At 52.9% G+C, this 21,715-nt stretch overlaps 10 protein-coding genes across 10 annotated transcripts in view; 6 read left to right on the forward strand and 4 right to left on the reverse strand.

Moving 5' to 3' along the window:
* Positions 1–802: 802 nt before the first annotated feature.
* On the forward strand, positions 803–3,027 carry BDZ99DRAFT_557279 (SNF5-domain-containing protein; the record flags this gene model as incomplete). Its single annotated transcript, XM_033727195.1, has 4 exons — positions 803–1,158; positions 1,221–2,450; positions 2,505–2,589; positions 2,640–3,027. The coding sequence occupies 4 exons, from the start codon at positions 803–805 to the stop codon at positions 2,739–2,741; spliced, it is 1,773 nt and encodes a 590-aa protein (XP_033580476.1). The 3' UTR covers positions 2,742–3,027.
* Positions 3,028–3,462: 435 nt separating this feature from the next.
* On the forward strand, positions 3,463–4,464 carry BDZ99DRAFT_412322 (uncharacterized protein). The gene has a single exon (XM_033716650.1). It carries the CDS (start codon positions 3,522–3,524, stop codon positions 4,398–4,400), a length of 879 nt encoding a protein of 292 aa, XP_033580477.1. The 5' UTR covers positions 3,463–3,521; the 3' UTR covers positions 4,401–4,464.
* Positions 4,465–5,085: 621 nt separating this feature from the next.
* On the reverse strand, positions 5,086–6,181 carry BDZ99DRAFT_517765 (Aldo/keto reductase; the record flags this gene model as incomplete). Its single annotated transcript, XM_033725211.1, has 4 exons — positions 5,086–5,428; positions 5,514–5,666; positions 5,720–5,790; positions 5,858–6,181. The coding sequence occupies 4 exons, from the start codon at positions 6,179–6,181 to the stop codon at positions 5,086–5,088; spliced, it is 891 nt and encodes a 296-aa protein (XP_033580478.1).
* Positions 6,182–6,659: 478 nt separating this feature from the next.
* On the forward strand, positions 6,660–7,263 carry BDZ99DRAFT_412327 (uncharacterized protein; the record flags this gene model as incomplete). The annotated part of the gene is made up of 3 exons (XM_033716651.1): positions 6,660–6,819; positions 6,894–6,919; positions 6,979–7,263. Coding segments are annotated over 3 exons (471 nt in total), but the record flags the coding sequence as incomplete, so codon positions are not given.
* A 276-nt stretch (positions 7,264–7,539) lies between these two features.
* Positions 7,540–8,619, reverse strand: BDZ99DRAFT_460750 (carbonic anhydrase). Its single transcript, XM_033719452.1, has one exon. It carries the CDS (start codon positions 8,550–8,552, stop codon positions 7,734–7,736), a length of 819 nt encoding a protein of 272 aa, XP_033580480.1. The 5' UTR covers positions 8,553–8,619; the 3' UTR covers positions 7,540–7,733.
* Positions 8,620–8,938: 319 nt separating this feature from the next.
* Positions 8,939–10,631, forward strand: BDZ99DRAFT_486718 (RNA methylase family protein; the record flags this gene model as incomplete). Its single annotated transcript, XM_033722800.1, has 3 exons — positions 8,939–9,055; positions 9,323–10,412; positions 10,459–10,631. The coding sequence occupies 3 exons, from the start codon at positions 8,939–8,941 to the stop codon at positions 10,629–10,631; spliced, it is 1,380 nt and encodes a 459-aa protein (XP_033580481.1).
* Positions 10,632–12,684: 2,053 nt separating this feature from the next.
* BDZ99DRAFT_568705 (uncharacterized protein) lies at positions 12,685–14,386 on the reverse strand. The gene is made up of 3 exons (XM_033727811.1): positions 14,107–14,386; positions 13,878–14,050; positions 12,685–13,821 (listed from the first exon to the last, which is right to left on the reverse strand). The coding sequence occupies exons 1-3, from the start codon at positions 14,347–14,349 to the stop codon at positions 13,008–13,010; spliced, it is 1,230 nt and encodes a 409-aa protein (XP_033580482.1). The 5' UTR covers positions 14,350–14,386; the 3' UTR covers positions 12,685–13,007.
* Positions 14,387–15,545: 1,159 nt separating this feature from the next.
* On the reverse strand, positions 15,546–16,036 carry BDZ99DRAFT_438751 (uncharacterized protein; the record flags this gene model as incomplete). The annotated part of the gene is made up of 3 exons (XM_033717633.1): positions 15,849–16,036; positions 15,683–15,797; positions 15,546–15,655 (listed from the first exon to the last, which is right to left on the reverse strand). The coding sequence occupies exons 1-3, from the start codon at positions 15,894–15,896 to the stop codon at positions 15,546–15,548; spliced, it is 273 nt and encodes a 90-aa protein (XP_033580483.1). The 5' UTR covers positions 15,897–16,036.
* Positions 16,037–16,423: 387 nt separating this feature from the next.
* On the forward strand, positions 16,424–16,627 carry BDZ99DRAFT_353072 (uncharacterized protein; the record flags this gene model as incomplete). Its single annotated transcript, XM_033714552.1, has 1 exon — positions 16,424–16,627. A coding segment is annotated over one exon (204 nt), but the record flags the coding sequence as incomplete, so codon positions are not given.
* A 2,126-nt stretch (positions 16,628–18,753) lies between these two features.
* The window catches only part of BDZ99DRAFT_412343 (uncharacterized protein), a 3,672-nt gene continuing 710 nt past the window's right edge, over positions 18,754–21,715 (forward strand). Inside the window, exons 1-8 of the mRNA XM_033716652.1 lie at positions 18,754–18,957; positions 19,008–19,108; positions 19,160–19,388; positions 19,433–19,492; positions 19,543–19,854; positions 19,909–20,114; positions 20,177–20,811; positions 20,863–21,715. Of these exons, the coding sequence (XP_033580485.1) occupies positions 18,817–18,957; positions 19,008–19,108; positions 19,160–19,388; positions 19,433–19,492; positions 19,543–19,854; positions 19,909–20,114; positions 20,177–20,811; positions 20,863–21,715 (2,537 nt within the window). The 5' untranslated portion in view covers positions 18,754–18,816. The remainder of the gene's footprint in view (positions 18,958–19,007; positions 19,109–19,159; positions 19,389–19,432; positions 19,493–19,542; positions 19,855–19,908; positions 20,115–20,176; positions 20,812–20,862) is intronic.

Raw genomic sequence — 21,715 nt, forward strand, 5'->3', positions numbered from 1 at the left:
ATATACCGCGCCCTTCAACAATGTGACTGTGCCCTTTGTGAATGCATTGTGCTCATACACTGACACGGAGATACCTGATGGGTCATGATGGAAAATTTGAGACATTCTGCTCGAAAGCGTCAGAGTTGATAGGTAGAAAGAGTGGGAAAACAATGCAGTAATTCTGGTAGAAGTGACTCAATAAGACTTTGTGAGTTCTAGAATGAGCAAGACAGTGAAACAAAGAGGTCGAAAAAGCGCTACAGTACTAAGTTAGGCCGTAAGTCTGGACACGAATTCGTGACTACTGGGCTTCGGTTTTGCTCACTCGACACCACAGTGAGGAGCGGCCTGGCTAGCTAGTCGCGAGTTAGTCAAAAGGTAGTCTGATTTGAACTGCTTGATGCTGGACATCGCGCCTGCAGCATTGAAAGTCCATGGGCGTACCCAGACAGTGGCAGACGGGTGTAAAGGGTTCTGGGTTGTGAAGCAAGACGAGGGGACTCCGTAAAGACGTTGCTGACCCGCTAGTCCTTCTTAGAGTAGCGCGTCTTGGCGGTGTTCCTGGAGGAAAGCGCAACGGGCAGCTTGGAGACGAGACCATCAACGCGCCGCATTCACCGCGACCCTTGCGGTTTCGCCAATCCACGAGCATTTCCGGCCCTCACCACCGAGAAGCGGTCGCATTCACGGCCTCGTTCAGACGGCATTCTGCGCCCGCTCTAGTCGCCAACGCTCCCGACGCGTCGAGCATCTCTAGGATTCCTTCGCCCATCCTCTGCAGCTTCACCCTTCCGCACGCGCATCGCGCAACGCTACCACCATGTCCTCTATGGGGAAGATCAACCCCCCCCAAGCCTTCATATCAAGCTATGCGCCGCGATTACGGACATACGGGAACTCGTTGATTTCACCAATCGTCCCCCCTGCGAACACTCTACCAATCCCCCGAACCACGAAACGAGGAACCACAGCCATCAACTACGCCGAAGATGGGTACGACGATGAGGACTTCGATAGTGAAGGACCACGGCGGCCAACTGGGCTTCGGAGTTTGAGGCGGGATGAAACAACCGTAGACAAAGCTGGCCAGATCGCGGAGCTTGGAAAAGAGCTCACCGCGCCTGTCGACGTCCAAGGAATATGGAGAGACTGGATGGGCAAGCCCAAGGGCTCCAAGTACGCTAGAATCTGCTGTATTGGTATTGTGTAGATTGTTGGCTAACGATCACCAGGACCAGGACCGAGAGACAGCTCCAAATCCAATCCGCCCTACCTCTCACCCTCATACCCATTCGAATAGACCTCGACATCCAACCCTTCCGACCCGATGCGCCGCTCCCCACACCCAACAATGCGCGAGATTTCGGTATCGATGAAAGTCTACCGGCCTACAAACAGCCAGAGATGACACCAGCATTCCGACTGAAGGATGCTTTCCTATGGAATCTTCACGAGGCCCTCACAACTCCAGACCAGTTCGCTAAAGTCTTTGTTGACGAACTCGACTTTCCTAACGATCGAAAGCCCGCGCTAGTCATGACAATCGCGGGACAGATCCGACAGCAGCTAGAAGAGTATGCTGGTGTAGCTCTACACCCTTTATTTCACTCGACAACAAGCACAGCAAATGATGGCAATACAGTCAAAGCAATCCAGCCTGCGCTATCGCGAGACGAGTCATCTACACCTGCCCCCGCTTTGAATGGAATGTCTTCAATGCTATCAAACTTCTCGAATTTCTCAAATGGCACCAACGGAACCCCTGGTACACAAACACCAGTAAAAGCAACAAATGGCGTCAACGGTATCACGGCTACCGCGACCCCATTACCCGAAGAGGATGTTCACAATCCGGACGACACATATCGCTGCATCATAAATCTCAACATCAACCTTCTCAACCGCCTCTACAGTGACAAATTCGAATGGTCCCTGCTCCATCCTCCCGGATTCGCGGAAGTGTTTGCAAAACAGACATGCGCGGATCTTGGACTCGCTGGTGAATGGGTTCCGGCAATGACACATGCCATCTACGAAGCTGTTCTGCGACTGAAAAAGGAGGCCTGCGAGAACGGCGGCTTGGTGGGAGGGTACGGCGAGATCGATAACGATGCTGCTGAAGGCGCGGAAGCCGGCTGGCGGTACGATCACGAGCACCTCTGCGACGAGTGGGAGCCGAAAGTGGAAATACTGTCTAAGGAAGAAATTGAGAAACGCGAGGGCGATCGCGAGAGACAGATTCGGAGGTTGAGGAGAGAGACAGCACGATTCTCCTCGACAGCGAATATGACAGGGGGTATGCCCCAGGGTGACTACTTTGCCAACCCAGAGTCACAGGAGCAAGCGATGGGTAGGGGCGAGAGGAATAAGAAGAAGAGGCGATTCAGGAGTCTGAGTCCGGTGTCGAGGGAAACGCCGGACGTGGGCGGCACAGGCTACGGAGGACAAGGTGGTGGGCTGCAGGAATGGTGAGTTTTCAATTGAGTCCTACACCCACGCCAGTTAACTAATATGATGCACAGGGAACGACAAAATTGGCGATGTGCTCACTGCTGGGTCTGGGGCTCTGCGGTCTGGGCCGTGAGAGATGGACCTAATGGCCCAAGAGTGAGTCCTTCTCCATATCTCGTCATTCGATCATGGCTAACCTATAACAGACCCTCTGCAACAACTGTGGCCTACTCTACGAACGCGACAAGCGACTCCCACCTTGGTCCAAAGACAATTTCCTTCACGAGAAGGCCTATGGAACTCGGTGATTGGATATCGCGTTCTGATCTGTTCTTTTTCAATAATCTAACCCTTTTCTCTGTAGAACTCCGGCCATTCCTTGGGCCGCGTGGCAAGATGTTCCAGAACACTACCGGAAATACGAGCTGGACAGCCTTGTTAGGCTTTACGGCCTTTACAGCACTATAGCCATCAAGTTACCAGTGGATCCGGCAATTCAAGTGGACCCCGGTACATCTTGAAGCCTTGGGTAGATGCCGTGTTGCTGGAGTCGACTGGATGAGGAGCCACGTTTGGTGAACGGACTTTCTTGCATGAGCCTGGGCTGGACTGGGCCTTTTGTGTGGCATCTTGTAGAGCGCGGCGTTGGGTTTGGGATACTGGTCTTGCTGGTTTGTAATACTAGGCTCTCCCGTGTGTTCAGTGGGTACGACTATGGGGTTAGGAAATCTGCTTGCTTAAAAGGTATTCACTAGGCTGCTGCGAAGGAAGTGTCAGTAGGTCAGAATTTAGCTTGAAGTATTTGATACGCGTCCGAACTTTGCGCTGTGATGTCGCTACGTGAAAGGCTTTGATACCATCCCCAACGTAGAACGAGAAATGATCTTGTCATTTCCACCAATCGCCACCCTTCTAGCCTTGAGTATCACGTGATCCTCGCCTAGATGGATAAACTTCGGCCAAACCGCCCATCCACGTAATCTATGTTTTATACTTTTATACAGCGCCCTCCAACCTTCCACCTCTCACCTCGACAACCCTATCCACACCACTCCCTCCCACAAATCATCTCTCTCTCTCTCGCAAAGATGTCCGAATACTGGAAATCCACGCCGAAATACTGGTGCAAATTCTGCGCCGACTTCGTCAAAGACACGCCCTTTGCGCGGCGCGAGCACGAAGCGTCCCCAAAGCACCAGCGCAACATCCAGCGCTCCCTGCGCGAGCTGCACAAGACCACGGAGCGCGAGCAGCGCGAGAAGGCGCGCGCGCAGGCCGAGATCGCGCGGCTGAATGGCGTCGTGCCCGGCGCGGCGGCGGGAGGCAGCGAGCAGCCGTTGCCGTGGAAGATGAAGGCGGTGGAAAGGAGTGCTGGGGAGAAGCGGCAGGCGACGGCGGAGGAGAGGAAGAGGCAGCTGCAGCAGTTGGCGGATATGGGGGTGGCGGTGCCGGAGGAGTTTCGGAAGGAGGTCGCGATGGTGGGGGGGTGGGAGACGGTGGCGAGTCGCCCGATCTATAACACGGAGGAGGAGAAGAGCTTTGACACGTTGTCGGTGGGCGTTAGGAAAAGGAAGATTGATGAGGAGGAGGAGGAGGTTAGGGCGGCGGAGGAGATGGCGGAGAGGAGGAAGGGGTGGGGGCAGGCGTTTAAGCAGTTTCCTGGGAGGAAGGGGGAGGAGGAGGATTTGGAGGTGCTTATGAGGATTGGGAAGAGGAAAGAGGTGAAGAAGGAGGATGAGAGCACGGAGAATGTAAAGGTTGAGGAGGGTGCGGAGGGGACACCAGTGAAGCAGGATACAGACGCGGGAGACGGGCCGGTGCTGAAGGAAGAAGAGGCAGAGAAAAAGTTGAGCGAGGTGCCGGTAGCTGGAGATGCAATCCCGTCCCCGGAGACGAAGGTCGAGAAGAAGGTTGCTGCGCCAGCTGTGGTCTTCAAGAAGCGGAAGAGGGCCGCGAAGCCTGCTTGAGCCAGGACGTTGTGCGACTACTACGATACCCAAACCCCTAAGAGGTTTGCAAGAACCATCTAAGATACGAACTTATTAATACAAAGCCCCCATCCAACCTCGGAGGTACTCCAGGGACGAAAGGCAACGAAAGGCAACGACAGCGATGATAGCGGCTCTAAATACCTTCAAATCGGCATCCTACATACAGTAAACCAGCACACCCTTTATCTCGGCAGCTACGTCGTCATCCACGTAACTACCGCGAGTGATGAACATGGTGTATATGTCACAAAAGCATTCAAAGCTCAGACTGGGATGTTCTGCAATCTCTCTCCTAGCATTGTGGGTCTTTTGCGGCACAGCGTAGGAGGAAGCGTATGTCTATCCTCCATAGCTACTCATATCATCACTCACGCTTTGGAAAGACTTTGACGCAAAATGGAGCGGGAGAGCTTCCGAGAAACGGACCGACAGCCGCGCGCACAGTGAGTAGACAGGGTGGACTCCGCACGAGTCGTCCTGAAGATAGTAGCATGTTATTCCACATGAATCAAACAATTTTCACATTCGGAGTCATTCCTATCAGATATTCGTGTTTTGTTGTTTTCCGAACCGTCCTAGTTCGCAGATGTCCACCCTCTATGTGCCCAGGGCGCCTACCACCTTACTCCCCAAGCTTTGATCAGGCCCCCATAGACAAGCTCTACTCATCATCCCCAAAAAACACCTTCACGGGCAACCACTCATCCCCACACACCTTGAACCGATCCGGGAGGCTGCTCAGCTTCGTCATCTCCTCATCAGTCAATTCCCACCCATCTAGTTCAAAGTTGCTCTCGATCCGCGAAGCCGTCACGCTCTTCGGGATCACGCTGGTGCCGCGCTGAAGACCCCACTTCAGAAGTACTTGCTGCACGGACTTGCCCTTGGCTTCGGCGAGGGCCTTCAGCTGGGCGTCTTTGTAGAGCGGCGAGTCGGTGGAACCGAGGCAGGAATAGGCGGTGCAGTGGATGCCTTTGGCTTTGCAGTATTCGAGGAGTTTGGGGCTGAGAAAAGGGAAGTTAGTGGGGTCGTCTGGGGATCAAATGTGCGACAACGCTAGAGTTGGACAAGGGATGGGGAGGAGCTTACGAAGGGTTGTTAGGGTGCAGTTCGATTTGATTGACGGCGGGCACGATCTTAGTCGACGGGTCGTTGAGGAGAATTTCAAGGTTCCTGATGGCGAAGTTGGAGACGCCGATGTTCTTGACGCGGCCAGAGGCGGGGAGCTTTTGAAGCTCTTGCCTAAAACTGGATTAGCTTGATGTCAATAGCGAGGTGTTAGGGATGGGACAAACCAGGTCTTGACGAAGTTCCAGTCTGGGAGGTGCTTCTTCAGGTCCTTGGGGTCGGTGCTGGAAGGCCAGTGCTATAAATTAGATATTAGCAAACTGCTATTGTCTCAAATTGATTACGGGAGCTGAGCTCAAACTTACCATGAGATACAAATCCACATAGTCCACGCCCAGGCTCTTCAAGCTCGAAGTGATACCCTCCTCAACGCGGTGGTGCCACGGGTTATCGAGCTTGGTGGTAATCCAGATCTCCTCGCGGGGAACACCAGAGTCACGAATTCCCTGTCCGACCTCCTCCTCGTTCTCGTACGCCAGTGCGGTATCAATGTGGCGGTAGCCTTTCTGAAGCGCGACCTTGACAGCTTCGCGGACCTCGTTGGGCTTGGATTGCCATGTCCCTAGACCGACCGCGGGGATCTTGGCCCCAGTGTTCAAGGTGAACGTAGCAGAAGTGGGATTGAGCATTCTGAGAGCTTTGGTTGCTTTGAGCATTCAATGGATTGGGTTTGGGTTTGGGTTTAGGGAGTTGGGGTGAAGAGATTTGCAGGTGAGTTGGATGTGAGAAGACTGAAAGGAAGGAAGAAAGGAAGGAAGGAAGGGCAGGCGCGAACTACAAATATCTTCTAATAAAACGTCGCCGATATGCGCGTTTTACCACCCCTCCCCATCCCACCATTTCATCATCATCGGCGCTGCCCCACCATAATTTTTCCACCGGCTAAAGTGCCCCTCTGCCATCTTTGCACCGAAATCACCGAAACCGGCACGGGATCACTGCATCGCGTTAAGCAGCGGCCCTTCTAGCGGCGGAAGCAGCATAGTTTGCGGTAGCTTAGCCGGTCGTCGTCGAGGGTGCCCTGTTGTGATTTACCACCACTCAATCTGCCGAATCGAAGCCCCACGGCAATACCAATACTTATCCCCACACATTCCCCGGAATATGTCGCGCTTCGTACCCGGCGGGACCGTCGACGAGCCAATCGAGCGCGACGACGAATGGGCGAAGGCGCAGCAGGAGCTGGAGGAGGAGCGGCGGAAGAGGGAGGAGGCCAAGGAGCAGGCGGGGGGGAAGAGTCTGTTTGAGATATTGGAGGCGAACAAAGGTGGTTACATCTATTTTCTCGAGCTAGAGAATTGCCCTGAGAGTCAGGCTGACATGTTAGATCTTGCGTGAAAGCCGCGAAGCAGGAAGCTTTTGAAGAGGTCAGTCGTGAGCACTACAATCGCCATATCAAACAGTAAGGCTAATGAGTGTTGTTCAGGCGAATCGCTTCAAGAACCAATTCCGCGCCCTAGACGATGAAGAGGTCGAGTTCCTCGATGCCGTACTCGAGTCCGAACGCGCCAAAGAAGCTGCGATACGGAAGGAGACGCGAGAGCAGCTAGACTCGTTCCGCAAGCAACAGGAGGAGGCGGAGAAGGCAGCTCTAGCTGAAGGAGACACTGCCATTCCGGACGAGGAACAACTGTTTGCTGCTGGCAGGAAGCGGAAGAAGGGCAAAGAGAAGGAGCCGTTGAGAGGAGTCAAGCTCAGGAAATCCTCTTCTTCTACTTCGGCCGTAAAGCCTCAGATCGAGAAGAATGATGGGAAGGCAGCTTCGAGCACACCAGTCGAGCAGTCGAAGCCCAAGGCCTCTAGTCCTGCTGGAAGTGACAAGGGAAAGGCGTCAGCACTAGGAGCGTCACCCTCAGCATCACCACCAGCTCAAGCACCAAAGCCATCAGTGCTGGGACTTGCCAACTATTCATCTGACGAAGATTGAACCGGACGATTCATCACAATAAGCATACGGCACAATTTAGGACATAGTTTACCAAGCATTGAGGCGAACAAGGGTATCGGCGATACGTGTACTTTAATTCTGGGTACTATCAAGATAGTATCCAACCAAATTGCTCTGTCTTCCTACTATAGTGCCTCTTGATATATCGAATCTGGGCCTCCATTCTAAACCGTGACCAAACACCATGCATGTAAACCCCACCATCCCAACACCTCGCAGTAACCCACTCCGGTCTACCCAGTCAGATTGTAGATCTTCTGAATCTGACCCAACACCTTCACGAAATCGATGTTCAAATCTTTCAGCAATCCATCCTTCATATCAAACACCCACCCATGCACAATGGGATACTGGTTCTGCGCATAACTCTGCTGAACCGCCGCTGTCTTGATGATGTTGCGGCATTGCTCATGCACATTCAGCTCCACAACGCGATCGCACCTCTTCTCCGCATCCTCAATTGCATCCAATTCCGTCTCATACAGCCGGTACACATCGCGGATATTCCTGAGCCACGGGTTCAAGATCCCCAGATCCTGCGGGGTCAACGCGGCCTTTACGCCACCACACCCATAATGCCCGCACACGATAATGTGCTTGACGTGCAGGTGGTTAACCGCATAGTTGACTACGCTCATGACATTGAGGTCGGTATTGGGGACCATGTTCGCGATGTTGCGGTGGATGAAGCACTCGCCGGGCCCCAGACCCGTGATCTGCTCAGCGGGGACCCGCGAGTCGCTGCATCCGATCCAGAGGTAGTCGGGCTCCTGGCCGGACGACAGCTTGTCGAAGAAGGCCGGGTTCTTGACCTTCTGCTCGGCGGCCCATTTGCGGTTGTTTTCGAAGATGTGGTCGTGGTCGGCTTGCAGGTGCTTGGCGACGTCGGAGGGCGGCATTTTGGAGGACCACCAGGATGCGAGCGGGCGGATTTGAGTGGTGCTAGCTGGGGCTGGGGTGGTCGAAAGAGGTGTGAAGCGAGGGGAGGGGGCCGCCGGGCGAGGTTTTATATGGCGGAGGACCGACGACGGGATCAACCGTGGCTTGCACATTGGAAGTGATTGGCTTGACCCGAGGTTGGGGAGGATGGATGCGGTTGGGCGCAGGTCTCGGGTTATCACGATCTTGTTGAGGACTTCGCTAAGAAAGTTTATGCGCCTTCTGACGCCCCGAGGAGAGGCTGCAGCGCGGGTTTTGTTTTTCAGGGCGGGATCTCACGGCATCTTTTGACGGAGTCCGAGGCGGTTCCTGGCTTCATTTTATGTACTCGCCTGGCTCCAAGGTTCCCCGGATACATTTTAATCATGTAATTTGGAAAAGTTACACGTTTTAGATGTCGATGGGAGGTAGCTTTACCTAATCAGGTCTAGCTTATGTCTTCCACAAGGACTTCAATATTCATCTGTCGACCAACACTATCGACATTTATCAATAGAAGATGCCGCAGTACCTTGTAAGGCTCGCCCAAACCCATGAGAGCTTTCGCAAGGCTGAGCTGGAGGCTCTTGCCGAGCTAGCCGGCATAGATATCAGATTCGACTTTTACGACGAAGATGTAAGGATTTTACGCTCTTCCACTTCGATATATGCATTTTCATTGAATTCTACCCTCTAATTTCCTCTTGTGTTTTGAACACTTCGTCGTGCGTTTCCATCCATTTTTTGCGTATGGTGGCTTCCATTCTTCTACATTCGAGTCATACTCAATCCGAAATCAGACTCCTAGATTTCATTCGTTCAACGCGCCTATCATCATCTTTACAACTATGTACATCTCCAATCCCTTTTCGTACACAGGCTCTCATACTAATCCAAATTTCAGTCTCCTTTCTGCATTCTCGCTCTCCCTTCCCCAACCGCCGCCGCAATTCTCATCCACAGAAGTATACTTTCCCTCTCTATCCATGAACTTTGGGCACAAGGAACCGACTACGCCACTCTCCACGCCTCCAACCATGCAGCATCATCTATCTTTTGGCCGCATTACGCCACCTCCTCGTTCCGCTTCACCCTCGACTCCTACCGCGGCTCCCGCTCCACCGCGACCCAACGCACCATCATCGACAGCTTCTCCTACATGCCCTTGAACGGCCGCATAAAAATGTCAAACCCAGACCTCTCCCTAACCATCTTCGAAGACTTTGCCACCGGCAGCCATGAGCCCCGCGCCCTCTACCTCGGCCGCCTACTCTCGCTATCCGGCCGCATCGCAAAAACAACCTACGACCTCAAGAAACGCGCTTACATTAGTACGACGAGCATGGATGCTGAGCTCGCTCTCGTAACCGCCAACGTGGCGCTCGCAGCACCGGGAAAGCTTTTCTATGACCCTTTTTCTGGGACAGGTGGCTTCATGGTCGCGGGCGCGCATTTTGGAGCGAGCGTGTGGGGCAGTGATATCGATGGGCGGAGTATCCGCGGAAAAGGCGGGAAGGCAAAGAAGGATGTTGTGAGTAATATGGTGCAATATGGTCTCACCTCTCGGTATCTAGACGGCTTCATTGCGGATCTGACCAACTCGCCTATCCGGGGTGCTCGCGGGCCGGGGGAGGACGCGGCGAGGGGCGGGTGGTTGGATGGGATCATGTGTGATCCACCGTATGGTGTGAGAGAGGGGTTGAAGGTGCTGGGGTTGAAGAGGGATCCAGGGGAGAACAGGGAGAGGTTAGCATGTGTTGATCGGTATATGGAGGAAGGGTACATACCACCGAAGCGGCCGTATAGTTTCGAGGCGATGTTGGAGGATATTCTGCAGTTCGCGGCGGTTATGCTAGTAGTTGGGGGGAGGCTGAGCATGTGGATGCCAACGGCGAATGAGGAGGCAGAAAATGGGGAGGAGCAAAAAGAGTTGAGTATACCGATGCATCCAGCTTTGGGTCTGGTGAGCGTTTGTGTGCAGCCTTTCAACAAATGTAAGTTGTCTCTTCTCCATCTTATATAGCACTAACGTGGAGATAGGGTCTCGTCGCCTCCTCACATACCGCCGTCTCTCTCCAGACGAAATATCACCAGAAGCCCTCAGCGCCATGGTATCCCACAAAAAGCGTGCCCATGGTAACGGCCAAAATGCAGACGATCTGAATGACTTTCGGAGAAAGTATTTCCAGGGGTTCAAGGAGCCTGAAACTTAGCTCAACGTCGATCGTCAAGAGCTGAGAAGTAGATACCCATCAAATGAGCACCGACTAAAGGAACACTATTGTAGAGACTACTATACGCCGAAAGCTCTACAGCTAAATACCACATCGGCGGTCACCGTCTCAAAGCCGTTTAAAACTTGACTTCAGTCCTGCTTTCGTCTTGTCTACGTCACGAGAAAGAACTCGACCTCCAACCACCCATTTTGATAGTAGACACCCTTATCATGATCGCCACGAGGAAACGTTCACTCCCGGCTTTCCATTGATGACGGACGAACCTGGTGTTGATGACCCACATAGAAATATCTGCATCTTTCGGATTGCACCGTTTCCGTCCCTTCCACTCTGATAAAGCAAGTTTAAGATCAGAAGTCGGCGGAGGTAGTTATACACCTCTAGCGAGAAAGACCTGCGCTATCACATGGCCCTCATTCACCGTTACCTAGGGTGAACCGTTCACACGGTCTCGATACGCGGCTTCGTCTTACTCCCATTACTTACGGCTGTCATGTGAGATTCCATGTGTCGATCACATGCTCTTGAGTCTTGGCGGGATTTTGCGAGTATAAAGACTTCTCATGTTTGCACCCGAATTTCTTTCTTCATAGATTGGATTCTTTGGATCAAAACGCGTGGGAGCAGGGGCCCATGGAGACGCTCGGTTGCTCTGGGGAGTTCAAATCTTTTCGAGATCAAAAAGCATGGTGCTGGTGGGGGCTGTGGTGTTCAAAAAGCCGGAAAACTCGCCAGAATGGTTGTGGTGGAGCGGCATTGTCCATGTGTACTCAAGAAATACTGATGATGACATGCAACTCTTTCCATCAGCCATATCCTTTACTACGATTCTACGTCGCTGAAGTTCACGGGCCTCTTCTACTATATCATCTCATCACCTCCCTTCCTAGTTGCTCATCATCAACTATCAAGAACCTCCACATCATCGTCCAACTCTCTTACTCCCGCCCACCACCCAATCCAAATGCTCATCGCGGACTTGGCACAGCGCTTTTACACCACCACCCACAACCCAGCACACTCCATTGGGCTTCACTAGGTCTTCAGTTGATGAACGCCAAATCCGCCATTCGACTTTCTTCTCGCCTCCGAGCCAGCCATTGCCCTTTCTCTTGCACTAGTTTCAACAACCTCGCGCAACCATCAAGGGCTGGGTCGGAGCGTTTTACTATATCCATGTCGTATTCCCTAAAGAAAGAAACGTCGGAACAGGAGGTAAGTCTTTTATACCCAAGATGAAGAGGGGTCACGTGTGACCGCGTAGCCTTCTTGACCTCACAGTGGCGTGCCTTCCTCATGTTCGGGCTGTCTGATGAGTGGCCGGGGAGTATTCTTGAAGTCGCGGGATCGATATGCAAATCACGTGCTACCAACGTGACGCCTGAGGCCAGGGGTATAAGAACTCCTTCTCTACCGAAGTAGAGAAGCATGTGTGGAAGGAGTTGCGGGATCAGCAACGGGTCATCAGCCACCGAATGTTGTCGGGTTGGTTTGTGCAACAGCACGGTGCAAATCGTCCCATGTGGGTGCTGGGTGGAAAATCAAAAAGAGCATTAAACTCGACTTGATGGTGTGTCAGCGCGGAGGGAGACAGCAGTTTGTTTATGCTGGTCTGTAGCAAGAAGGGATGGTGGACAAAACTTCTAGTAGGAAATGATGCTTGCTGTAGACTACTTCAGAGTTGGGCTTCATAGTAGGAAAAAGGAGATAGATAGCATCACTAATCTGCTTCTTAGTGACGCCGACCGCGCCCTCCTACAGTCCTAGCCATGGGACCGCCCCGGCAAGCTTTTTGCAAAATCCAGGCGTATCTTTTGATTTGATACCTATATCCAACTTCCATGATGGAAAGGAGGAAGTGCAGGGAGAGATTCTTATATACCAGCGAATATGTAAGTCACGTGTCAAGTACTCCTCTCCCCGACAACGCTCCGAGATGTGGAATGTAGCGCTGGAAGCTTCGGGGATAGATTCAATGTGCTCTTTTGGTTTTGTCCTGGTCAAGTACGAGAGTAACGAGCATATTGATGCTTGAGCTATTCCTATCTATCTGATCCATCTAAGCCGGTCTCTACCGATGATATCTAAAGCTTTGAAGTACTGTAAAAAAAACCACGCCCTCTACTTCTCTTCAACTCCGACAAAGATTATAGAAAAGAACAGTCTATGAGCTCCAACGCTAAGGCCCTTCAGCCGACGGCCGAATGAGTCGAGATTTCGTCTCTCCGTTCCAGCTCTTGCCGATGACGTCTAATCATCTTCAAACCTAGCAACCTTTGAAGGAATAGAATGCAAGGGATCTAACGCAAGAAAGCCTCAACACACACACACCACTCGCCCCAATAGCATCTATCATCCCTCTCCAGGTTCTGTGGCAACACCTGGCCACCAAGCCCCGTCCAGTTCTCCAACCTTCATCCCCCAATCATTCAGCTTTACCTTTTCCTCCCCCACTTTCTCCGCTGCAACCTTCTTCTCCTCACGCCATTGAGCCCCAGAATGCGCCTGGCGTTCACGCTCCTCGCATCGATGTCCGCACCGACACTGATACTTACTGTCGCTCTGTGGTCCGCGCTCGCACTCGCGTCTCCGCATATCCAACAGCGCTTCATCTCGCTCACATTCCTGCTTCCGCATGCTTTTTAGCACGTCTGTAGCCCAGTCCGCGATGGCATCTTCTCTGAGATACTCCGGGATCGAGTGGGGTTTGAAGGTGAACGGAATAGCGATGGGGTGAAGGAGGATCTTGAGTAAGTGGTCTCCAGACTCGTCGTTCTCGCGACGGGTATCGGATTCTTCGTTCGCACTCAGCTGACAGCAGACGAACTCCATCCCAACGCTTTGCAACCGCGGGAGCTTGCGGACGAGCTCTCTGAGACTAAACACGATGACGTCGACGCCAGAGAGCCTACTCTTGTTTAGAGAATGGTGGTGTGGGTGTAGAGTCAAAGAGCGCAGATTCGGACAGTGCTGAGCGACGTAGCGGATGGAAAGACTGAGCTTAGCAAGTCGGCCTTTATGCGATTCCTTGACGATGTCTGTCTCGTGCAAAGGCTTCGAGTGGTGAGAGTAGGAGTAGTTAGACGTCGAGCCGATTTCGTCGGTGAGGGTGATGGATGCCATGACTTGGAATGGGAATGGGGAGAGGGTCCATTGGGCAGAAGGGCTGATTGATTGATTAGAGGTGCACGGAGGATGAGTATAGAGGTGCGTATTACTTACAAATTCCAGTGCTTTCTTTTGCCTCGCCACAGCTTGTTTCCCAGAGGGAAGTCAAAGATGGCTTCGACGTTGGTCAGGAAGAGGGACCAAATGTCCATGGCGAAGAACGTGTTCAGGCACACGACCGCGCGAAGTTCGGGGAGTGCTTCGTGCTCGACTACGCTGTATGGGTGCTATTTGAGCAATTAATAAGTCTTGCTTTTATACATACTTCAGCAGAGTAACTTACGAGTTCGCCAGTTTCAGGGTGCAGCACGTCAAACCACGCTCGGCTGAGCGCCATCAGTTCTGGTGTGTGAAGGCTCACAGACTTCAGGATCGTCGACGCTGCCTCCGGGTTGCACCATGGAAAGCTCTCGTAGATGATTTTACGCATCAAGGGGAATCCGAGGTACGAATAGACATATTGGCGGAGCTCGGCTGGGAGCAGCTCGAAGCTGCTTGGACGAGAGACTTTTGACTGTTTGGGCATGGCCGTGGAAGTTACAGACGTCGGAAATCTGGGGATAGAAGGATGCCTGGCAAGGTGTTTGGCGGTCTATAGGAGATGGATGTAAACGCGAGTGTCCGTTTTCATGGCAAGTCACTGAAGGTTTGCGAATTGTCTAGAGGAAGCTTTTCAGAGATGGATCTTTGATGAACTGCGATGAAGTTTGTAGATAGAAGGCGGTTTAATATTGAATGCCCAACGTAAATGTCCATTTATAGATGTCAAGTCGCCCGTGAAGTTGCCCGACTAGGCAGCCATGACAATATAGCCTCCTCCTCTGAGATTATACAAGACTACCGAAAACTTTCCTTCTTTGCCTTCTTACCGGTCTGGCCTGCATTCGCCCTGGCAGATTAGCCCTTCTGGCGCCCTTCTGCCGGAGGCTACAGTTGCCGTCTCGCTTGCAGGCTTCATTCGTTGAAGATGCCCAGGTCTAGGCTATCTCCATCCGCCATGCAGCAGTCCTTCAGCGCCATGACGCCCTTTCTCCATCGTAACTCTTCAAATAGGAACGTTGCAAAAGCGATATTATGGATGCCTTTGTGATCTGACCGATAAGTTGAGCAACCTTCCCAGTCGGTCTTGTGGGCTAACATGAAGAACATCAACCCTAATTTTAGCAATCTGCCCCACCGTTCGGAGTAAGAATATGTGGGGAAGCATAAATACAGTCGATAATTATGTCTAGCTCTGATACTTACCTCATCCATTACTCTGAGTCATCGATAAGGAGACGCTGAAGATATTAGCGACATGATTGGCCCTTATGCTTTTCCAATTCCGGATATCACCAGCCTCAGAACCGTTCCAGAGCGTTTTTCCATCATATTCCATCCTTATCTAGAGGGCCGGCTTCATCCACGGTTCTGGTGTCATGTGGACAGCAATTCCGCGCAAAGATCGGTCCAGTACAGTAGTGATCCACGGGTGAGTGAATTTCAAAATTTTTGTTCAACAACACCAAAACTGGCAGGTGATGCGATGGGATTTTTCTGCACAAGTCAAGCGCTTAAGTGGCCAAGGGGAAGTTCTAGGTGGAGGGTAATCCATGGATGAGTGACCTCCTGACTGATTAAAGACTTCAGCGACACCACAATCGGTGGGCAGCTGTGCTCGTTTTTTTTCTAGAAGATACTGAATTCCGACTTAGCGCTGCCGCCACAAACACCGACGCCACGTTAACCACGAGCCTGCGGGAGAAGGTCACGCAGCCAGTTGACGCCATTGCCTGCTGTCCATGTCTTCTCGCAGTGTCCGTTCAGGCCATAGACGGCGACGATACTAGAGTCTAGTTAGCTGGATGGAGGAATACAACAGCGGAGAGCGTAATCGGTGACCGGGTCGGTCTCCTCAGAGACCACCTGCAAGCGTTGGGCTGCTATGGCTGTTGGCTCTGCTGGCGGCGGAGAAACAGACGGTTCTGTAGGAGCCTGCTTGAGTGTCAGAGCCTGTGGAAGAGCGAGGAGTTTAGCAAAGTCTACCTTTGAGCTGCTATTCTTCGATTGGAAGTGAAGGAGTCGTCGCATCATGCTACGTGACGAATGGACCAACAGGTTTGTAGTGTGGGACGTCCAGCAATATGGCGCGCGAGGGCGGTCATAAGGCTGAGAACAGCGGCTGCAACATGCTGGCGGTCGAGATGATACTTGTAGAGGGCGCCTGTCGTCGTTGTCGTTGGCGCTTAGTCTCGGCTCTTACTGGTATGGGGGCTGCTGCCACGGGCCATCTGTCCTTCCGCAAGGGAAACACGCGAAACATCACAACAGTGCTTGACGGTGGTCATTGTCGTGAAGTGCCCTACAACTATGCTTGTTCGACGTACTGCTAAAATTAGTTATAGGGCCAAAGCAGCCACCTTAGAAACCCAATGTCGCTCGAGCCCATCTCCGGAGCTAGCCACTCAAGCCGCCGCGAACGGGTTGGGGCCGCCCGAGTCGTCGCAGATGCTGCGGTTACTTGTAGCAGAGACGCGGTCACCGTCTGGAGCGAGCCATTTGCACCCCACTCCTCGTTTCCGAACATAGCCAACCATGAAGCGATTGCGGAGGACCTAGACCGGGATACATGCAGCTTGAGACAGGCAAGGCCGCATCCAGCCAAGCTGGAATTGCTTAATTTGGATGAATGGGATGAAAGCGAGACATACGATGACAATCCGCCAACCTGTCTCCACTACTCAATCGAATGGAAAGTCACTCTAAACAACAAGCTCATTTCCAAGGATACAGAGCCGGACCTTGTGCTAGCGCCTAGATTTTACTGGTCCTTGTTCCTACGTGAGAAGCTTGACAAACTGCTGCAGAAAAAGCTGTCGTCAAGTAAGCGTGTAACTTGTGAAGATACCAACGTTGTTGTATCAGTGACCGGTCGCTCGGAGCGTGACTTGACGAAGCGCTTCAATAAGAGAGATGTTGACTGGTTCCTAGTGGAGAAACAGTTTCTAGCGTGGGGCGAGTCATTCTGGGCAGGCAGAAAGCTTAGAGTCGATGTATCGTTCAATTACGTCGAGGTAGGTCAGCAGGCGCCCGTATCAACGAAAAGAGCAGGGAAGCCGGGGTGTTCGTCTGCTACTCAGCAAATGCTTGCAGAAAGAGACTTGCAGCTTGATGCTAAGGAAGGGATCTTTAGACAACCGTCCATATGGCAAGACGTCTGCAATCTAATGCGATGCCCCGGGCCGCCTTGCGACCTCGGACCCCACTGCTGGCAGGATCCCAATGGAAAGAAGTATTATAAGCTTAGGACACATCAGCTACAGGGCTTAATAAGGCACGTAGAACAGGGGGGCCAATTACGGACCCATAACGAACGTGCTTCCTGGACCGCCTCATCCGCCGTCGAACCAAGCAGTAGCATCGTCAATGCCTCGTCTTGACATTCCTGGTTTCCTAGACACTGCAGTGGAAGAGTACAGCAATTGGCAGCAGTCGCGAGTTAGAGGGGAAGACCAGAAGAACGAGATTCAAAAACTGTGTGATATCGCCTTAGACCATGGACTGGAACTACAGCAGCTCTACGACAATCAGGATCCGGATTTCTTCACCAAAGAGGGGATTAAAGTAGGTATTGCCCGGCGCTTCATCCGCGATATTATATGCTGGGTTCAACAGCAGAAGGGGGCTAACGAGGGGTTTACTTCTGTTTGAAGCATGACTAGTGTTTCCGATAGGACGCTTGAGTCTGCAACGCTAAATTTATCAACTTGTTGTTCCATAGTACCTTCTACTCTAGACTATATACACATGTAAGCTTAGAGCTCCTCTATCGTAATACCCGCGTGCCTGAAATGACCTCTCGCGCTATGTTGCTTGCCACCCACAACATCAATACACCATTCCAGAAATGCGTCAAAGCCCTGCCCCGGTGCGTATTCGAAGGCATGCCAGTTCTTCTTGATGAATGCCTTTAACTCGGCGAAGAATTCTTCGATTGGGTTCAGATCTGGAGAATAAGGAGGTAGGTACAGGAGCTTGACACCGGCTTCGTAACACATCTGCTCGAGTCGCTCCATGCGATGAAAGGACGCGTTGTCCATGACGAGCACAGACTTTGGCTCAGGCCACCTACCGCAATGAGGAAGTAGCTGCTCTACATACTCTTCAAAGACTGCGCTGTCGGCCGAGCCCTGGAACACGCTGGAGAACAGGACCCCGTCCTGCGTGTAAGCCGGCAGGATCTGATATCGCTGGTCACGGTGGAATTTGGCAACCTGCACCGGGGCCACGCCGTGAGGAGACCAGCTTGTTCGCCTGAAGCCGATGCGCTTATCGCAGCCCGACTCGTCAATAAAAAAGAGGTGATAGGACCGAAACTGCCTTAAATTGTAGAGGTAAAAGTCTCGTAGATCCGCGTTCTGCTCCTTTGCGATCTGCCCCTTTGCGATCTGCCCCTTTGCGATCTGCCGAGCCGCTTTCTTCGACCACCCTACAGCTTTCAAGGCTCTACTGGTGCTGAACGTCGAGACAAGAACATCGAAATCGTCCCACAAGAAGACAGCCATTTCCTCCTGGTCCAGTCCGGGCTTTTCTAGCAGATGTTTACGCAGGGCGTCTAGCATGGGCGATGTGATCAATCGACGCCTCCTATTTCCATTTGCAGGAGCCTTGGTAGAGTTGAAGTGGCGGAGATTGGACCTCATTGCTTTTATCGAACGCTCGCTGCAACCAGCTACCGTGGCCATGTGAGCAGTGGTAAGCGTCCTGGCCTGAATCATATCGTGGATTAGATCATGCTGCGAGGCTGCAAGATTTGGTACCATGTTAGTATCTATGAACCTTACTAGGGTTCTGGGATCCGGGCCTGGTCAAGTAGTAAATATGCACCGTGGAAGGCGTCTAAAAGACAGGTTGACGATGGTGCGAGGAGGTAGGCCCGTGGCGGGCTGAACAACGAACAGCAACGAAACAAGCAGCCCTCCATCGCCTCGACCGCCAGCATGCCGCAGCCGCCATGCGTCTCAGCCTTGCGACAGCCCTTTCGCGCGATGCTGCTGGACTTTGCCTACACCACACAACTGTCAATCCCGTCCTGAGTTACATGAGCGCGATGCGACGGCTCCTTCAGTTCCGATCGAAGAACAGCAAGGCTGAGGTGCTTCTCCCAGGCCGCCTTTTCTTCCACATGCTCTAACGTCCAGGCAGGATCCTTTAGAACCCTCCGCATCCTCGGTGTCAGCAGAACCAGCTGCTGCAGTTGTACTAGGCTTGCAAGTGGTAGCTGAGGGCATCGAACCGATTGTCGAGTATGCTTCCCCGTTGCTCCATTGCTCGTTCGACAGCTAACCCGACTCGAGCATTGTCGCTATCCATGGCCTGAACGGACACTGCGAGAAGACATGGACAACGAGCGACGGCGTCAACTGGCTCCGCGACCTCCTCCCGCACGACCTCCCCAACGTGCGCGTACTCAGCTGGGGCTACGATGCGAACACGCATAGCCGCTCTCGTGTGAGCTGCCAATACCTGTTCGACCACGCACGAACACTAGTATCAGACCTGTGCTTGGAGAGGCAGGTCACACAGGTACGCGATATGCGAGATACTGTGCACGACTGAAGTCAAAGTAGACAAATAAGCGGCCGATCGTCTTCGTGGCGCACAGCTTGGGCGGGATCATCGTGAAAAGCGTGAGTGCGCTTTCCATGACTGCTGTGGTACGCTTGACTGATAGAGGCAGGCGCTCATCCACTCAGATGCTGCCCGACACGGGGCTCTCGAAGAGCATTGTTCGATCAAGCTGTCGACATACGGCATCATGTTCATGGGCACGCCGCACCAAGGTGGCAGCGGCGTCGCGCTCGGCAGGCTCATGGTCAACGTGGCGTCGGTGTTTGTGGCGGCAGACGACCGGCTACTGCAGCACCTCGAGCGGGACTCAGAATGGCTCCAGCAACAGCTTGGGCAGTATGCGCCGATCAGCAGTCACTTTGTGACCAAGTTCGCGTTTGAGGAGTATGCGACGCCAACCGCGCTTGGCCAGTCGATTATGGTCAGTTGTAGTAAAGTGATCAGCGTATACCGGCTACTTACTAACATCTAACAGATCGTTCCTCGAGCGTCAGCTGTAGTACCAGGCGCTGCGGACGGCGAGCCGATAGCGATACATGCAGACCACATTAACATGGTCAAGTTTGGGTTGAAGTCGGACCCCGGCTACAAGACAGTGTCAGGCCACCCGCGAGTAATGGCTAGAAATGCGGGCGACGCTATCGGTGGGCAGTGGGATACACAGGGCAGAGTGGACGCGGGTACGTAGTCTTGGACTAGCAAGCGTGTTGGCGAAGTAGTGGCAATAACAAGTTGTTCGTAGTTCTCTCCAACGAGCCCATTAAGTCGTTTACTGTTCAGTCTAGCGTGCCAGAGGTGTCGCACGTCGAGCGTTTTGTCGGCCGGGACGAGGAAATCGACAAGATCCACGAAGAGCTCCAGTATGACGGCTCTCGCAAGACAGTCGTAGTGCACGGCCTTGGTGGGATGGGCAAGACTCAACTAGCATTGGCGTATGCGCTGCGACATAGAGACCAGTACTCGGCAGTATTCTGGGTAAACAGCAAGGACGTGGACACGCTGAAGCAAGGCTATGCCACTGCTGCAAAACGTATCTTTTGCGATCATCCATCGCTGATTCATCTAAAGGCAATTGCTGGGGGAAGCGACCTTGACGAAGCGATGGAGGCGGTTAAAAGGTGGCTGAGCAAATCTCAGAACGATCGATGGCTGATCATCTACGACAACTACGACACGCCAAAGCTTCCAGGATGCGATGACGCAGGGACTTTCAACATTCGACCCTTCCTTCCCGAAGCCCACCACGGAGCTGTACTGATCACGACGCGGTCTTCCCAGCTAAGGCTTGGTTCTCTTGTCGCAGTAAAGAAGATGCAGAACATCGAGCACAGCCTAGAGATACTGTCGCATGCGTCTGGACGTAATGGGCTAGGTAGCGGTAGGCGCCCTTTCTATGTCATCCTACTGCAGCTGCTGACCCTAGATCAAGACCCCAATGCCCGCGAACTGGCCCAAGAACTAGACGGTCTACCACTTGCTCTTGCCACAGCTGGCGCCTACCTCTACCAGGTGTCGACCAGCCTTGCCGACTACCTTCAGCTGTACAGGAAATCGTGGCTTCGGCTGCAGCAGAAGACGCCACAGCTGCTTTCGTACGAAGATCGAGCGCTATATTCGACGTGGGACGTCTCGCTTGCTCATGTCAAGCAGCGAAGCGAGCTCGCAGCCAAGGTTCTCCAGCTGTGGGCGTACTTTGACAACCAAGACGTCTGGTTTGAGCTCCTGCAGGAATGCCGACAGGACGGTCCAGAGTGGTTTTCGGAGCTGACAGAGGACCAGCTCAGCTTTGACGAGGCGGTAAGAGTGCTCTGCGACCATGCGCTGGTCGAGACAAATACCACATATGGAGATGGCAACGTAGAATCGCGTGGCTACAGCATGCACGGCTGCGTGCACTCGTGGACAATGCACGTAGTGAACAACAGATGGGATGCCAGATTGGCTAGAATCGCGTTAAGTTGCATAGGCCTGCATGTACCAGACCACAACAGGCCTCAGTACTGGGTTGTAGAGCAGCGGCCTCTTCGTCATGCTAATCGGTGCCGAGCGTTTCTTCGTACTAGGCCAGCGGGGCAGGATGACGACAAGTCAATGCATGGAGCAATACACAACTTGGGCATGCTCTACGTAGATCAGGGCAAGCTGGACGAGGCAGAGGAGATGTACCAGCGGGCGCTGCAAGGCAAAGAGAAGGCATGGGGACCAGAGCACACATCAACACTTGACACGGTCAACAACTTGGGCCTTCTCTACGCGGACCTAAGGCGGCTTGACGAAGCGGA

The sequence above is a fragment of the Mytilinidion resinicola genome, assembly GCF_010093595.1.
Source record: "Mytilinidion resinicola strain CBS 304.34 unplaced genomic scaffold BDZ99scaffold_5, whole genome shotgun sequence".
Taxonomy (NCBI): Eukaryota; Fungi; Ascomycota; class Dothideomycetes; order Mytilinidiales; family Mytilinidiaceae; genus Mytilinidion; species Mytilinidion resinicola.

What these genes read in the sequence shown, in the direction of transcription:
- BDZ99DRAFT_460750 (XM_033719452.1), bottom strand. Translation starts at nt 8,552, where the DNA reads ATGTGCAAGCCACGGTTGATCCCGTCGTCGGTCCTCCGCCATATAAAA.
- BDZ99DRAFT_568705 (XM_033727811.1), bottom strand. Translation starts at nt 14,349, where the DNA reads ATGCCCAAACAGTCAAAAGTCTCTCGTCCAAGCAGCTTCGAGCTGCTC. An exon ending in ACCCTGAAACTGGCGAACTC is followed by an intron (nt 14,051 to 14,106) that starts GTAAGTTACTCT and finishes TTGCTCAAATAG; the next exon opens with CACCCATACAGCGTAGTCGA. An exon ending in AAAAGAAAGCACTGGAATTT is followed by an intron (nt 13,822 to 13,877) that starts GTAAGTAATACG and finishes TCAATCAATCAG; the next exon opens with CCCTTCTGCCCAATGGACCC.
- BDZ99DRAFT_412322 (XM_033716650.1), top strand. Translation starts at nt 3,522, where the DNA reads ATGTCCGAATACTGGAAATCCACGCCGAAATACTGGTGCAAATTCTGC.